At 36.9% G+C, this 17,840-nt stretch overlaps 1 protein-coding gene across 3 annotated transcripts in view; it reads right to left on the minus strand.

Annotated features, from left to right (window-relative positions):
- UNC13B (unc-13 homolog B) overlaps positions 1-17,840 on the minus strand; it is a 228,380-nt gene that overhangs the window by 139,033 nt on the left and 71,507 nt on the right. For all 3 annotated transcript variants that reach the window (XM_063081612.1, XM_063081611.1, XM_063081610.1), the window contains exons 4-7: positions 14,060-14,177; positions 12,810-12,933; positions 10,881-10,954; positions 1,900-1,957 (exon numbers count right to left, since the gene is read on the minus strand). In XM_063081612.1, coding sequence (XP_062937682.1) covers positions 1,900-1,957; positions 10,881-10,954; positions 12,810-12,933; positions 14,060-14,177 — 374 coding nt within the window. The remainder of the gene's footprint in view (positions 1-1,899; positions 1,958-10,880; positions 10,955-12,809; positions 12,934-14,059; positions 14,178-17,840) is intronic.

The raw sequence follows: 17,840 nt of genomic DNA on the forward strand, positions 1-17,840 counted from the left end.
AGGAGGAGGAGCGGGGAAGAAACAAATGTGGGAAAATGTTAGTGAATCGATAAACAGTGATGCATGCTTATTGTACTGTTCTTTCTACTTTTCTATACGTTTAAAATTTTTTTAAATAAAAATATATGAGGGAACAGGCAAAAGATCGGAATGAGCTATTCATAGAAAAATAGTCAACATATGAAAATGTATGAGGATTAATAGATTTATTGGTTATTTATGACTTTTTATTTCTGCCAGCCCTCCTGGCATTTGCTCTTTAATGCTTTAACTGCACTTTATCAAAGGGGCCCAGGAAAGAATGGAAGTGAAATCTCAATCATTCCATTTCACTTCCCATTAGCAGTCCTAGAAAAAGGTTTAATAGATTAAAAAGGTCAAAATTAACTCATTATGATGAGTTTTAGAAAGGACCTATAGAATTCATTTCAGCTTCTTCTGGCCTCCTATGACCCTAAATGTTGGACCCTATGTAGCAAAAAAAAAAAAAAATAGCAATAAATCATATGAAAAATAGATTTTCTTCAAATAAAAGGAGAAATGTTGACCTCTGCCACTGGTCTTACTTTTCTCAGGAAAATGTCTTATAGAATGCACAGAACAGAAGGCAACCAACAAACAGACAAACCACAGAGGTTTTCCTTCTCAGAAACAATATGAAGGAAGCAGTATAACATAGTGGTTCAAACTATTGGCTATGGAACCAGGCTGTCTATGTTTGAACACTTCACCACTTACTAGCTATGTGATTTGTGGAGAATTGCTCAATCTTTTTATGCCTCAGTTTCCTCATCTGAAAAATGGGACAACAGTAAAATCTATGTCTTAGAGTTGTTGTGAAGATTAAATAAGTTAGTACACTTAAGCTCTTAGAACAGCACATGGCATACTGTAAGAGCTCAATGTATGTTAGCTGCTATGGTTCTCATTATTACCAGTATTACTGCAACAAGTGCTATGACCATCACCACCACCTTCAACCTGCAATTGATGGAGTTTGAAGTTCGTTTCAGAAAAACTATACCAACACAAAAGAAGCACAACAGATAGACACACACACACACACACACATCACAGTATGTAGAACAGGCTCTAAGTAGAGCTCACAGTCAAGCAGAACAGGCTCTAAGTCAGTCCTTTAATGCCTCCTCAAGCTGTTTTGAGAGCAACTGAGAAGGTAGCAATATACCAACAATGAGTGAGGGCTGGCTGATTAGTTCAGTTGGTTAGAGCGCAGCCTTACAACACCAAGGTCACAGGTTCAGATGGATCACTGAACTAGCTGGCCAGCTGCCAAACCCCCCCCACCACCACCACCAATGCATGGCTCATTTCAAGAAACAATCTGTGTGATCTGGACAAATTAATCAGGAGAAATTACAAGTTCTCTCACTCAATTAATCATTTATCAAAAGTGCATGAAATGTTGAGCCAGACACCAGGAATACAAAATGAAAGAATATCTATGTCTTCAAAAACTCTGTGTTCTTGTCAATGAACGACAAGACACCAAAGCTAGACTTGGGGGAAGGAAAAAAACAGCAGGAAGATTTCCCAGTGGTGGTCATATCTAAACTGAACCTTAAAGAATAACAACAGGTATACAGGGATAGAGGGGGTAAAATTTTATTCCCCCAGAGATAAAAGCTAGCAAATGAAGAAAAAAGATGAGCACCAGTGCCCTTCCTACAGCCACATAGTACCAAAAGACCTATTCCTAAAGCTAATAGGCAGATAGATAGATAGCTATTGAAGGTATGTGCCCGAACAGGTGTGCTTCTGAAATATCTTCTCTTTACACACACTACATCTCTACCCTCCTCAACTCAAAATAAGCCATGTTTAGAGAAAGGACAGAAAGCTGCAATTAAGAGATTCAAAAAGGAGTTTCTCACTTACAACACTGGGCGGCAGCAGTGGGCAATGGCTTCCTCTGGATTTCTTCTTGAATAGAATACTAGAAGCAGAAAGGAGAAAAAAACCAAACTTGTAACAGAGGCCCAAGTAAAGAAAGGGCGGGAAATCACAGTTACCTGTAAAAGGTACAGTCAAATTTGGAGTCAAATTTTTTATTAAGCAGAAACAGAACATCCTGCTGCTATTTCTCCTGTGTGATCCTGACATACAGGCCAGACAATCATTTATGGCACTGGCCCAATGAGACAGACTAAGACAGAATGGCAGAAAGGCTATTCTGACCAAGGGCTCCCCACCAGCTCTGCCACATAGCTATAGAAAGTTTGAACTTAGAAGCCTTAGACTATGTCACAGTCCTAAGTTTTCCTGTGGCTAATGTATAAAACATATCCCCATTAGGTGATAGAACTGAAAACCTCTCTGAGGCTAAGTTTTCTCATCGTTAAGTAACAGTGCTTCTTCCCTCACAAATCATGTGGGAAGTAAGCGAAATTGCTTATCGAAGCATGTAGTACAATATCTGGTATCTACTAGAGTTCCCTTCCCACTTATACTCTAGACTCCCCAACCCTACCCACCACTACCACCACAAAAAAAAAAAAAAAAAAAAATACAGGGTACTGAAGCCGTAAGAAAATGTTCTATAAAAGGGAGCAGAATTAAGTGAAAGTCTTGAGGATGGCAAGGCATCCTCAAGATGGCAAGGATTTGGAAAGGCAAAACAAAAAGAGAAAGGCATAAACAAATTAACAAAGGTACATAGAGTCTAAAAGACAGTGGTGAGAACAGTTTGGTTCAGAGCCCACTGGAGGACTGGAAATATATAACTTGGACTAGCAACTTGTAAATACGAGATCTGGAGTTCTCATCCTGACTCTGCCACTTATTAATAAATTGTGAGATCTTGGGCAAGTGAGAGCTTCTCTAAAACGGCTAATGAATGAGTCATCCATTCATTCATTTAACAAATATTGAGTGCCCACTACGTGCAAGGCCTTGTTCTAGGCACTGGGGGAACAGAGTTTGTAAGTCATGTAAGGAGTTTGGATTTTATCCTAGAGTATTGGGAAGCTATTTAGAATTTTAAACATAAGAGGGATATGATTTGATTATGCTTTTAAAAGATCACTCTGACTTCTGTGTGAGATGAAGGGTAGGGTAGGGAACAAGACAGGAAACAGTCTAATTATTGCAATAATTCAGACAAAAGTTGATGGTATACATAAGAGTGTAAGTGGTAAAGGACATTTCAAATGATTGGATCCAAAATATAAAACACTTTTTGTACATAAATATACTTTTATATGTAACACACTTTACAAGCAATAAACTATGGTACAAATATCAGAGGTAGATACTGGTATTACTATTTCCAACAGGGAATGATCAGAAGTCAAGCACAATTTAAACATGATAGCATTAGTAAAGCTGCCAATCACAAAAATGTTCAAAACTCCTTCAAAGTTAAACAACCACTTCAAAGTAACAAAGGGATTTGGTTATAAATAATAACCATTATAAATAATGATAATTTTTGCAGGCAGTACATAGGCATTAACAATGAGGAAATCCCAAAACTTTAAGTATTAAACTAGAAGAAGTCAGATTTAGGAGATTAGGAATTTTCAGAAGCCATATTTAATGAATCTGTTTCAGGCCCAAAACAAAGTTGATACAGAAAGAGAAATACCACATGTTCTCACTTATTGGTGGGAGCTAAAAATTAATATATAAATTCACACACACACAAACCGAGGGGGGGGGAGAAGATATAACAACCACAATTACTTGAAGTTGATACACAAGCAAACAGAAAGGACATTGTTGGTGGGGAGGGAGGAGAGGGAGGAAGGAGGGAGGTTTTGGTAAGGGGCAACAATAATCAACCACAATGTATATCGACAAAATAAAAGTTAAAAAAAAAAAAAAAAAGTTGAAGTTCAACTAGAACATAATAATATCAAGTTAGCTAAGGAAAAATCTATAAAATCTATCTACAAAAAACCGACAAGGTTAGTACAAGAAAGGAAAATTACAAGCCAATCTCTTATAAATATAGATGCAAAAATCCTAATTGGTTACCAAGCCAAATCCATCATATTATATAAGTGTATGTAACAGTTACATGTGAATATGTACGCATATAGGTGCATAGGTATGCATGCTCACATGTAAATGTAAATACACTGATCGGGTGCACTTTAAATGCAAGGACAGTTCAGTATCTGAAAATCTATTCATGTAATTTACCACATTAAACAGATTAAAGGAGAAAAACTATGTGATCTAATAGATGCAAAAAAGGGCTAGATAAAATTCCATAATTTTTCATGACAAAAATGCTGAGAAAATCAGAAAGAAAATAGAATTTCTTAATCCAATAAAGGGTATCTATCAAAATCCATGGTAAACATACTTTAAGACTTACAGGCTGGCTGGCTGGCTAAGTTGGTTAGAGCCTGCTGTTGATAACACCAAGTTCAAGGGTCTGGATCCCCTTACCAGCCAGCCACTGAAAAAGATTTATGAAGCATTCCCCTTATAGTCAGGAAAAAGACAAGGCTCTCTACTCTCACTCTATTAAAAATTATACTGAAAAAGAGCAAACAAAATATTTAAATTGTTTTTAAAAAGAAAAAAAATTATATGGATTTCTTAGGCATTGAATTTTTAAAAATAAGCGGTCATCAAAAATAAGGAAAGTCTGGGCGGAGCCCGTGGCGCACTTGGGAGAGTGCGGCCGGTCACGAAAAAGACAAAAAAATTAAAAAATAAGGAAAGTCTGAGAACATGTCACAACCAAGAGAAGCCTAAGAAGACATGACAAGTAAATGTAACGCAACCTGGAAGGAATCCTAGAACAACAACAAAAAAACCCAAAAAGCAAAAAACAAAAAGACATTAGGTAAAAACTAAATAAATTTGAATAAACTATGGACTTTTAATTTTTTAGTTAACAAAATAAAATTACATTAATAATAATAAAATACTACCATTTTAGTTAATAATAATATATCAATATTGGTTCATTAATTGTAATAAATGTACCATACTAATGTAAGATATTAATAATATGGGAAACTATAAGGTGGGGGTGGGGGAGAGAGGATAAACTCTGTACTATCTGCTCAATGTTTCTATAAATCTACAACTGTTCTATAAAAATAAAGTCTGTTAATAAAAATATGTGTATAAAAAATTCAAACACTTAGAAAATAAAGCATAAAGACTGTAAAGAAAATAAAAACTATCACTTAAAGATACAAGAAAAAGCTACATAGAAAATCTAAGGGAACCTCTGAAGTATTAGAATAAGAGTTGCTGAAAAAGATCAATATTTTAAAAAGTGAACAGTGAAGCATTCATTTGTAATAGTAATGACCTATCAGAAAATGTGATTTTAAAATATACCAGTAGCAACAATTAGGGAAAAAAAAAAAAAACCTAACAGAAGCAGCATAAAACCTGCATGGAGAAAACAGTTCTTCCCCGTGCTAAGTGTGGTCTGAATGTTTGTGTCTCCCGAAAATTCATATGTTAAAATCTAATCACCAATGGGACATTACTAGGAGGTGGGGGCCTTTGTGAGGTGATTAGGTTATGAGAGTAGAGCCTTCATTAATGGCATTAGTACCCTTATAAAAGAGGCCCCAGAGATTTGCCTTGTCCCTTCCACCATGTGAGAACACAGAAAGAAGGTACCATCTATAAACCAGAAAACAGGCCCTTCACCAGACACCAAATCTGCTGGTACCTTGACCTTAGACATTCCAGCCTCTGGAACTGTGAGAAATAAATTTGTTGTTTATAAGCTACCCAGTTTACGGTATTCTGTTATAGCAACCTGAATAGACTAAGACACCCCCTACAGCATTTCTCGCCTTCTAACACTTCACTATATTTATTACACTTCTTGCTTATTATCTGTCCCCTCCCAGTTGATCCATGAGGGCAGGGGTCTTTGTTTCAACCTCTGATGTATACCAAACACCTACAACAATGCCTGGTACATGGTGCTCAATAAGTTACTTGGTGAATAAATGACTGATAAATAAATCCCACTATTAAATAGGGAAATAAAAATAAAAATGATTACTCATTAGATTAGCAAAAATTTGAAATATAGTAATACCAAGTATCAGTAAGGATATAGAGAACCAGGAAAATGGAAAATGTAAATTGGTACAATCACTTTGGAGAGCCAGTTAGTAATATCTAGTAGGTTGAACAAAGCATATCCTACACCCAAGCAAGTCTACTTCCAGGTATATACCCAGAGAATCTCCCAGACATAAAAGCATAGAGAAACAGGCTCAGGGATGTTCACTGCAGTATGCAGTTGTAAGAGTGAAAGCATAATTGTCCATGAGTAGGAAAATTGTGGTACAATCCAACTCTGTAAGGTGGTAGATATCTGAGGCAGTCTTGATTCAGTGCTTCTGGGCCCAAGAGATTGTTGTGTATGGGAAATGTTACAGACCGAAGAATAAAAAGGTAAGACTCTATGTTGTGTTTTTAAAATGATTTTGCAAGTTTGACAAAATCTTGATAATTACTGTATCTTAAACCTATCCTACACATGAAGGTTACATTTTATTATTCTCTCCATTTTAAGATATGCTTAAAATTTATGATAAAAATAGAAAAAGCAAAAAAAAGACACAGAAGCCAACTTGAGGAAGCTCTCACTAACCGAAGATGGAATCATTTTACTACCAAATCTGTAAATTCATAATACTCCACTAAAAAAAGAAAACTCACTGATCACCTTGAGAAGTTGCTGAGGCAACAGCTTGTTATTCTAAAAACTGATAAAGAGAATGTTTTTCTTGTACAGACTGTATTTTAAGGGAACCAAATAGCTGGTAAGAGAAAGTTCTTTTTTGGAAACTAATCATAGAACAAATGCTGAAGGGATAATATAATTAGAAAATCATCATTTTGCAAGCCCTAATAAAATAACAATCATTATTTGCTTCTAACATCATTAGGTGTGGGCTGGTTGTTTACCTCAATTGGTTAGAGTGTGGTATTGGTAACACTAAGGTCAAGGGTTCCGATCCCTGTACCAGTCAGCCGCCAAAAAAAAAAAAATCATTAAGTAAAAGGCTGATGGGAAAAAAACTTTATAATGAATGAAACAGGCTGACAACATTTGAATTCACTGTTAAATTTTAACATCACTAAAAGTGGGATAAGGCACAAACAGCCTACCAAAAAAAACCTGGTTTCAATCTAACCCTCAAGCTACTAGATGTAATTACAAGTTTAAAGGATGTAAGAAGGATAAAGGAGCATGGTAAATAAAACCTTGGAGACATTATCAGCCAAATCCAGAATGTGCAGAATTCTACAAAACAAATGAGGGAAGGGGAACATTTATGTAATAAAAATGATTTAAGAGACATAACCAAATAGGTACATATTGTTTGGATCTTAACTGAACAAATCAACTATGAAAAGACATCATTGAGACAATAAAGGAAATCTGAACTCAGAATAGATATTAGATGACATTAAGAAACTATTGTTAAATTCAATGCAATACTAGTTGAGCGTTCCTAATCCAAAAATCCAAAATGCATTTCTTTTCAGCATCAGAGGTGCTCAAAAAGTTTCGGTTTTTAGAGCATTTCAGATTGTGGGTTTTTGGATTAGGAATGCTCAACCTGTAATGGCACAGTGGTTATTTTTTTAAAGGTATTATCTGTTAGAGATATATACTGATGTATTTCTAGGTGAGACAAGATGTTTGGGATTGGTTTTAAATTACTCCAGCAAAAAAAGAGGAAGAATAATTCCATATTTTTTTCATATTTGAAAATTTCCATTAATAAAAAAGTTTTTAAATGGAGTGGCAACCACAGTGAGGTACCGCTTCACGCCTGCTAGGATGAACATAATCAATAAGACATAATAAAAAGTGCTGACAAGGATGAGAAGAAATTGGAACCATTATACACTGCTGGTGGGAATGTAAAATGTCACAGACACTTTCCAAAAACAGTCTGGCAGTCTTTCAAACAGTTAAATATAGAGTTACCATCTGATCCAGCAATTTCACTCCCAGGTATATACCCCAAAAATTGAAAACATATGTCCGCACAAAATTTTATACATGAATGTTCATAGCAGCATTATCCGTAATAGCTAAAAAGTAGAAACAACACAATTATACATCAACTGATGAATGAACAAATAAAATGTAGTATACAATGGAATGTTATCCAGCAATAAAAAGGAATCAAGTACTGATACATGATACAACAGAGATCAAACCTTGAAAACATTATGCTCATTGAAAGAAGACAGTCAAAAGGACCACATATTATATAATTACATTTATATGAAATGTTCAGACTAGGTCAATAGAGACAGACAGAAAGTATATTAGTGGTTGCCTAGGGCTGAGGAGGATGGGAGTGTGTAGTGTGGTTAAGAGTGCCGGCTAAGGGCACAGGGTTTCTTTATGGGGTAATGAAAATGGTCAAAATTGGTTGTGGTGATGAATGCACAACTCTGTGAATATTCTAAAAGCCACTGAACTGTCCACTTTAAATGGGTGAACTGTACGGTATACATGAATTATATATGTAAACTTAGTGAATTCCATGTCCTAGAATATAAACAGAGAGCAAAAATATCATGGAGAGTTGGGAACCACAGACCAAGAACCATTATTATTAGCACTTGTAAAATTCTACAATTTTTATATGCTTTAATTATTTTTTATTGTTTTAAAAACTTCACCTGATTCTGCATAGCAACACACTGTAAAACCTGTAAAATCAAAAGTACAATGTGCTTCTTTACTACGAAAACAAAGATGACAGGAGTTTGAAAGGCTGTATACCATTCCACAGCCAGGCTTGGGGAGAACAAAAACATGAAGGGTAAAGTAGATGCAAGGATTGAGCAAATGCTGGCAGTTATCAAGAGGAGAAAAAAGATTGGAGCTTTTGACAAAGAAGAAAAGTTGCAGTGCTGGCTTTGGCATGAGAAGAGTTATGCAGCTTAATAATAGAAAGCCTGACGGAAGGATTCGGCTGACGGAAGAAAAAATCCTGAAAGGAGTGTTGTCATTTGTCCCAAATCCCATTTCTTCACCTTTCATTTAACTCACTGCAGGTTGAATTGTGTCCCCCCAAAAGATATGTTGAAGTTCTAACCCTAGGTACCTGTGAGGTGGCCTTATCTGGAAATAGGGTTTCTGTAGATGTAATCAAATTAATTCAGTGACTGGTATCCCTATAAGAAAAATGGAAATTTAGACACTGATATAGTTCGGATGTGTTGTCCCTACGAAAATTCATGTGGAAATCTGATCCCCAATGTGGCAGTGTTGGGAGCTGTTTGAGTCATGGGGGCAGATCCCGCATGAATGGCTGTCTCTGGGGCGTGGGGGTCCTGAGTGAGATCTCACTCTATTAGTTCCCAAGAGGTGGTTGTTTAAAAAGACCCTGGCACCTCTCCTCTCACTCTCTTGCTTCCTCCTCTCACCATGTGATCTGCTTGTACCCGCTGGCTGCCTGCCGCTTTCCACCATGAGTAGAAGAAGCCTGAGGCCCGCGCCAGATACAGCTATCCCAGAATCGTAAGCCAAATAAACCTCTGTTCTTTATAAATTATTCAGGCTCAGGTATTTCTGTTATAGCAACACAAATGGACTAAAACAGACTCAGACAAAGATAACAGAATGCATTGCAAAGACAGAGAGACACACAGGGACAGCAGACATTAGAATGAAACATCTACATGGAATGGCAAGGACTGCCAGGAACCACCAGAGCTAGAGAGAGGCATAGGATGGCTTCTTCTACAGAGCCTCCAGACAGAACTGGACTGACCCTGCCAACACCTTGATTTCAGACTTCTAGCCTCTAGAACTGAAAGAATATATTTCAATTATTGTTAAGTTACCTAGTTTGTGGTACTTTGTTATGGCAGCCCTATGAAACCAATACACTTCATCGAACCACTGCATTTTGGCTTCCTGGACTAGTCTTTACATAGATACTGGTCATTAATAGCCAAATCCAATGGTTCCCTTTCAAAATTTACCTTTGAACATATGACATAATCAAGAATTTCCACCTTGAATCTCTTTTTTTCTTTGTTCCACAAACCTCTCCTGGTTCTCCTACTCTCTGTCTCTTTCAAGCAGCTCTTTCTCTGTTTCCCGGGATTCTGTCTTTGATGGTTCCCTAGAGTTTGTCCTTGTTCTTCTTCAATACTCTCTCCATATGCTCTACCTGAGCAAGCTTTCCCATTGCTATGACTTCAATTTGATGAAACTCTATGCCTGCGGCTCCCTACTCCATCCAACCCTGAGCTTCAAATTCTAATGAAGTTGCTTACCAGACACTTCCACTGAAATATTCTGTGGCACTCAAATTCTAACTTATAATCAGACCCATTTTTCAGTAGCCCAACATATATAAAAGTAAATAAACTCATCATCTTTCCCCTCGAACCTCCAATAACAAAAACTCTTCCTATTCCTGATGCCCCAGGTTCAGTTGATTGTGCTCTCTTCTATGCATCAGACTCATCTCTGGGGATAAGTTAGGACAGCAAGACCAAGCAATGCACTAATCTAAACATCACTAAAAATAGTATATAAATAAGGATAATATCCAAAAATCTGGAAGGGAGCAAAAGAAATGCCTTCTCCTCATTTGTGTAACAAAAAAGGACAGATTTCCCCAGTATAACTTCCCTCCCGAACAGTCTAGAGCCAGACTAGTGACGCTATCTGGGGGACAATAGGAGATATAGAAAAAGTGGGAGATGGAGCCTTCTAGTGAAATTTCAGGCAATCTTCTAACTGCCCTTTTTTAAAACTTCATTTTAAATCATTTCATTCTTCAAATTACATGCTCTTGGGCCCCTCTCTGGACAATCTATAAAGTATATAAGAGATCTTCCCCCTCTCTATATATTGCAAATGAGGCAGTTCCTACCTCACTGTCAGCTCCCAAGGCATTGATTTGCTCCAATTTGTAGGTCCAATATCTGGCTTCCTCCTCTGGGATATCTACCATAAAGAAGAAACCACATCATTAGGTTCGATTGTCAACAGACAATACTTTACTGAGTCAAATGACTGAAGTTAGAAGGTAGCAGTAATGAAGAATTTTACTGGTAGCTTGGTTCTTGCCATGAACGTTATTTTGAATCTTCACAAAAATCAGTATCATGCACTACTACTTCCATTGTTCTATTTTTTCAGATAAGGAAACTGAAGATCAGAGTTAAATAATCTGGCCAAGGTCACTCAGTTCATAAACAGATGAGCCATGATTCAAACCATAATTAGTAGGATTCTAAAACCTATATACTTTCTATGTAAGCATGTACATTCCTCTCAGCAAGACCAAAAGAGCCCAAAGGATTAGCCTTGAAGAAGAGTCAGACCAGGGGATATCAAGATGCTCAAAACTAATAGGTTTTTTCCTCAAGAAATTAAAAAATAGAAGGGGTTGGCTGGTTAGCTCAGTTGACTACAATATGCTGATAACACCAAGATCCAGGGTTCAATCCCTGTACTGGCCAGCTGCCAAAAAAAAAAAAATTAAAAATAGAATTACCATATGATCCAGCTATCTCACTTCTGGGTATATAGCTAAAAGGACTAAAAGCACTATCTCATAATCTTTCCACAAACTTTTTGAAGACCCCTTGTGTATACAATGGAACATTACTCAGCCTTAAAAAAAAAGGACACCCTGTCACATGCTACAACACGGATGAACTTTGAGGACATTATACTAAGTGAAATAAGTCAATCACAAAAAAAGACAAGTACTGTATGATGCTACTTATATAAGGTATCTAAAGTCAAATTCACAGAAACTGAAAGTAGAATGGTGGTTGCCAGGGCCTAGGGAGAGGGGGGAAAGGGTAATGATTTAACAGGTATAGACTTTTAGTTTTGCAAGATAAGAGTGTTCTGGAGATCTGTTGCACAACAATGTGAATATACTTAACACTACTGAATTATATGCACACTTAAAAATGATTAACATGTTAAATTTCAAGTTATGTGTTTTTCACCACAATTAAAAAAAATTTTTTTTAAGAAACTTAAAAAAAACTCATACGTTTTATTTCTGGAAAATATCAGATGCTCAAGTATTTGTTCAACGAGTCAATAAATGCAAAATTTAGACTTTAAAAAAATAATGGTATTTTTAGATATTTAACATTAACTATAACAACTTCCCCCAAAAAACTCATCTTTTAGAAAAATCAAATATACCCAATATATCCCATCACAAAAAAGAAACACTGAGGCAATATGTGGATCAGATAATCTTCAGAGACATTTAAAGATACACTTTCTAATAGTCCACACAAAGGAAGCAAATACAGCCATTTCTCCTTTGATCTTCCTATCCAAAACTCTAGCTCCTTCCCTTCGAACAGCTCTTCAGTAATTGGTGGCAATATTTCAAAGTCTTATCATAAAAACCTTCAAGTAATCTACAATCTAATTTGTAAAGCACTTCCTTACTTATCAGTGTTATTCAATATTTAAATTGACAACTCATAAGGTATACATTCACTTCAATAAATTTTGATTTTCAAAAGAATAAAATCTAACAAGCAGATATCTCATAAGTCATTATAATAAATAGATACAGAAAATTAAATGACTCAAAGAGAATGTTTTTTAATGTGGATTCTTTAATGAGCACCATTCTAGAGTCTACTTTGCACCATACCCTGGGCTAGGTGTTATGGGGCATAGAGTGGATGAACACAGAATGCCTTCAAAAGAGATGGCTGAGGAGACAAAATATACATTAATGAAACAACTAGCAAACAATTTCAAACAATAGGGTTAAAAAGTATTGAATGGCTTTAAAAATCTAATCAAATAGACTCACCAAAAGGCAACTCAAATCTTGTATCAAGCAAAATTTTATGAGGAGTTGGGTTTTTAGTTCCACAGATCTCATCATCTTTCATTAATGTCTCTGCCTCCAACGTGGACCACTCCCCAGGCCCTTCCTAGGAAACAAAGATCTAAGATGAAACTTTAAACTTTCTTGGCTCCCCTCTTGGTTCAAGAGCCAGGTACTTTTCTCCGAAATTCCTTGTTTGAGAGTTTCTGAGAGCCACTCACACTCTGATAAGGCAAACATGCCACTGTCACCACTTTTCTCTGCTGAATGTGGCTTCTGTTCTCCCTCTTTGGTGGGGAGAGCAGCTTCCACCATGCTCAGCTCTCTGCAGGCCCAGTGAGGATATAATTTCCAGATTACCAAACTCTAAAACAAATATCTCCACAGATCTGCACAATTCTTAGTGACTGTGTCACAATGATGTGTGTCACTGCTTCTAATTAGTAGAGAGCTACTAATACTGCTAGTTAAGTAGAAATGAACTGAGGCTGCGATGAAAATGAACTGCCCATCTGTCTGGAGGAATAGACACTTAGCCAGAACTGAAAGAAATACAGAAAACAGAGGCAACACCTTCAACTTCCCCATTCCCAGAGAAAACTCATGGTCAACATTAAAGCCAAATAGGACTATAACAGGTTCTTTCCAGGCTCAAAGTGAGTGACTATGGAAAAATGATGCTGAGTTATGATTTAATCTGGGAAAGTGTGGTAGGAGCTCAGTCCTGGAAATAATTCATAGAAATGGTGTGAATACCAGTTGCCAAGCCTGCTAGTTCCTTAAACTCTGTAAGGGTTACATGCAGAAGAGGACTGAAACCAGCTCCCTAGGGACTGGTGACTCAAAGAAACAAAGCAGAGACTAGGATCCAGCCAGTTGGCTATGGAAGTTTAATGGGACTCTTCCCAGGGCAGTGTCTTAGAGGAGAATGCAGAAACCACAGGTATACTAGGTAAACACACAAACACTACTTAGAAGGTGCTATCTATCTGATAAGGCTGAAAAGGTGCTCTACATCTATAAGTTCAGACATAGGACATAGGGAAGACCAGACAAATAAAATCCTTTTATCCTCTGGGTGAGGTTAGGTATAGACAGGTCATATGCCCTCCAAGTAGAAAGGGGGAAGAGTAATCTAAGATGTATGGATAAATATTAGCTAAAACGGAACTAGGATAGGGAAAGGCAAGGGCTAGGAACCATACCTCCAAACAGGCAATACACTGACTGACCTCATCCGACTGACGAATAGTCTTCAGTGCAATCCACACGGTCCCCACCATGGTGTCCCAGATCAGTCCTTTGTTCCATACCTCCACACTTAGACCCAGGTCCAGGCGACTAATCTCACTAAAGGAAAGAAGAAAGCCCTCTGAGGAAAGCTAGATAATATTAAGGAACCCTGTATTGCTAAACCTTGCATACTTGCTCACCACGATCCTGTCTTCAGGGAAAATCAAAATGTCCTAGAATGCTGCAACCATTCTTTAGATTCCTAAAAACCTACGTAAGGAATCCACAGAAAATTATCTTTGTTACAGTTATAAAAGATGAGTAAGTTCCAGAGACCTGCTGTACAAAATAGTGCCTAGAGTTATCAATAAGGTACAGCAGACTTAAAAATTTATATTAAGAGGACAGATTTCATGTTAAGTGTTTTTACCGTTAAAACAAAAGGGGAGAGCAGGGGACACAAGAAAACTTTTGGAGGTGATGAATACGTTTATTACCTTGATTATGGTAATGGTAATGGTAATATAAGTATATACATAAGTCCAAACCCACCAAATTGTATACATTAATTATGTGGAGTTCTTTGTATACTAATTAAACCCCAACAGAGCTAGAAAAAGAAAAGAAATAAAGGAAAATCCCTTAGTCAGTCTGTTCCCTCCTCTTTGAAGACACAATCATGATTAGAATAACGTAGTTTCACAAAAAACGAGGCCAAGTGATGAGGGCATTATTGCCAGGCCTGCCTACCTACAATTTCCACCCTTAGGCAATAGTTTATATGTTTTGTTGTTAATACTAACACTGCCCCAAGTAATACCTATGGACTATATACAGGAAACTTTTAGGAAAAGTTAAATCTTCTTTACAAGATTTATGAAAGGGAGTCCAGGCAGAAGTAAAAGGGTCCCTAAGAACACATAAGTTTGATAGAAACATGCAGGTGAGGGACACTAAAGTGTGCTAGTTCACACCAGTCCACCCCTGGAGGATTCATTAGTCATTATCAATTAAACTAGGTACTATCACTTATAAACAAAACGATTATCACCGGAAAATGATAAATATAATGACTTTCCTGTAATAATAACCAGGAAAAATTTATTTGAAAAGTAATTATTCCCAAAAGAGTCAGATAACCACTATGTAAAAGCAATACACAGTAGAAGGACTAGCTCAAACATAATCACAGTCTCAAGGTGGAACACGAAAATATTAAGGTACTTCAAAAAGTTCATGGAAACAAGGCCAGCCCGTGGCTCACTCTGGAGAGTATGGTGCTGATAACACCAAGGCCACGGGTTCGGATCCTATATAGGGATGGCCGGTTCACTCACTGGGTGAGTGTGGTGCTGACAACACCAAGTCAAGGGTTAAGATCCCCTTACTGGTCATCTTTAAAAAAAAAAAAAAGTTCATGGAAAGATATATATTATCTTCTGATTCTATTTTTCCATGAATTTTCTAAAGTACTCTCCTACTTATGTTAATGCTAAAAATATTCTCTAGAAAGCTCTTACTGAAACACAAGAGTATTTGAAGAGAAATGCAAGAAAGGCAATAAAAATGAGAAAAGAGGTCCAATTCCAACAGAAAAAGCAGAATGGCATTCTTAGGAAAATACCATCACAAATAGAAGTTTTAAGCTTGTGCTTTAGAGAAAGCTTGGCTTCCCTGTTGTAATGTAAGATAAATGTTCTCAGATTCACAACTTTGGGATGTGGAATTACAGCCACAGAATTAATGTTTGTTAAGTGTGTCAAAATGCATAAAGCAAAGAAAGTTGCCCCCATTTTACATAAATACAATAGAGCATCAAATGTACTACTGAGTTCATTTATTCATTTAATTAGTATTTCTTGGGCACTTATAAAACATATAATTTGGTACTCTGGGAAAGACACATAATATAGGGCCCACTTATTATCTCCAGAAACTTCCAAGCTATCTGGAGAGCCATTCAAAGCAAAGTAAATTACTAAACCTCACCACTAAGTTAGGATGTTCATAGTAGAAAAACTAAGATTTTTGTCACATATTTTCATCCAGCCTAATTAATCAATTACTCTTGGAAAATATATGTAAAATCCACAAATCTATCTGAAGTATCTTTCATTTGAATCTGAAAAAGAAAAATTGCCTAGGGATACATAAATAACATTCCCAAAGAAACTCCTAAATAGTATCTCAAGCCAACAGATAAAAGAAATCACCAGAGGTCTTCAACAGCTTGACTTGGACAGATGAAGAAGAAAATCTGTTCTTTGGGAAACTCTGGCGAGTAAGACCCAAACAATTGGGATATCTTCTATAAGAAGGCTCCCATCTCATTTAGGTTTGCTCAGCAGTCTCAAGTCTGAGAGGTCTGTTAATTAACTCAATCAAGAATATATGTGCACATTTGTATACAAGATTCTGGGCTAGGCAAATTCACACAATAAGTGAAGATGCCCTCCTGCCCTTAAGAAATAAACCATCAAGTCCTGGAAATAAGAAACAGAAATATTAAAGATAAATAATGTTAGAAATATCAAAATGAATATTAGACACTGCCACATAATACATACATCAGGGAGGAGGAAAAAGGAGAAAGGGAAACAGGAGAACAACAATGGAGTTGCCAGTGACAAAAAGACAGGATATGAGGAATAAGGAATAAGAGGAGCAGAAAGGTAAAGAAAGGAGCTAATAAACCCCATGTTTAATAGGGGAGAGGAGGGCCGGCCCGTGGCTCACTTGAGAGAATGTGGTACTGATAACACTAAGGTCCCTGGGTTCGGATCCCTATATAGGGATGGCTGGTTAGCTCACTTGGGAGAGCGTGGTGCTGACAACACCAAGTCAAGGGTTAAGATCCCCTTACCAGTCATCTTTTAAAAAATGAAAAAATAAAAGGGGAGAGGGAATTGGTAAAGGGACATGAAAATCAACTACATTGTAGACTGATAAAATAAATAAATAAACCTTCATTTATATCTACAAAAAAATTTTTTAAAAATTAAAGAGGAGAGGGCAAAATTCGCACAGCATCTTAATTGGGAGACAAGGAAAAAAATTCACACATATCACGATTTCCTATAGGAAACTGGGGAAAAAATACGTGAATATAAAGCTAGCTATGCTGATGAGAGGCTGCAAAAGATCACTGTATTTCACATGCTGGGAGCAGTTATAACAGGAAGTGATTGCTACAGCCAAATGGAAGTCAGAAGACAGTAGGATTGCTATGCTTATATACGATAGCCAGAACTGTGGTATGGCTACAGTGGTATGGGAAGAGACTTGTGGAAACTGTTCATAGCTGATTCTGCACACTACATGTATAAAGGGAAGAGCTGGTCTCACTCTCATGTCACTATAACTGAGAGAGGGAATAAATGAGGCTTATAATCCTGAGAGAGAGGCAACCAGTGAGAAATGTGACACCATTGGCCTCTTTCTCTTTGAAACCCCAGTTCTCCCTTGGTTTCTATGACACCACTATCTCCTGGCTCTCCTCCACCTCTTTGCTCATTCCTTCTTAGTCCCCTTTGTCTCCTCTTTAAATTCTAGTGCTCTCAGGGCTCTAACCCAGGCCCTTTTCTCAGCATATACATTCTCTACCTACACTTTCCCATCTACACCTATGGTTTCAACTGACCAAAATATTGCTCCAAACCCAACTTCTCTGAGTGTCAGGTTCAGGTTTCCAACTGTCTTCCTATATGCTCTGTAAAAACTTCAAATATAAATTTGTCCATAACTGATCTTATATTAACCTCTATCCTAATGACTGGCATA

Source organism: Cynocephalus volans, chromosome 17, assembly GCF_027409185.1.
Source record: "Cynocephalus volans isolate mCynVol1 chromosome 17, mCynVol1.pri, whole genome shotgun sequence".
Lineage (NCBI taxonomy): Eukaryota > Metazoa > Chordata > Mammalia > Dermoptera > Cynocephalidae > Cynocephalus > Cynocephalus volans.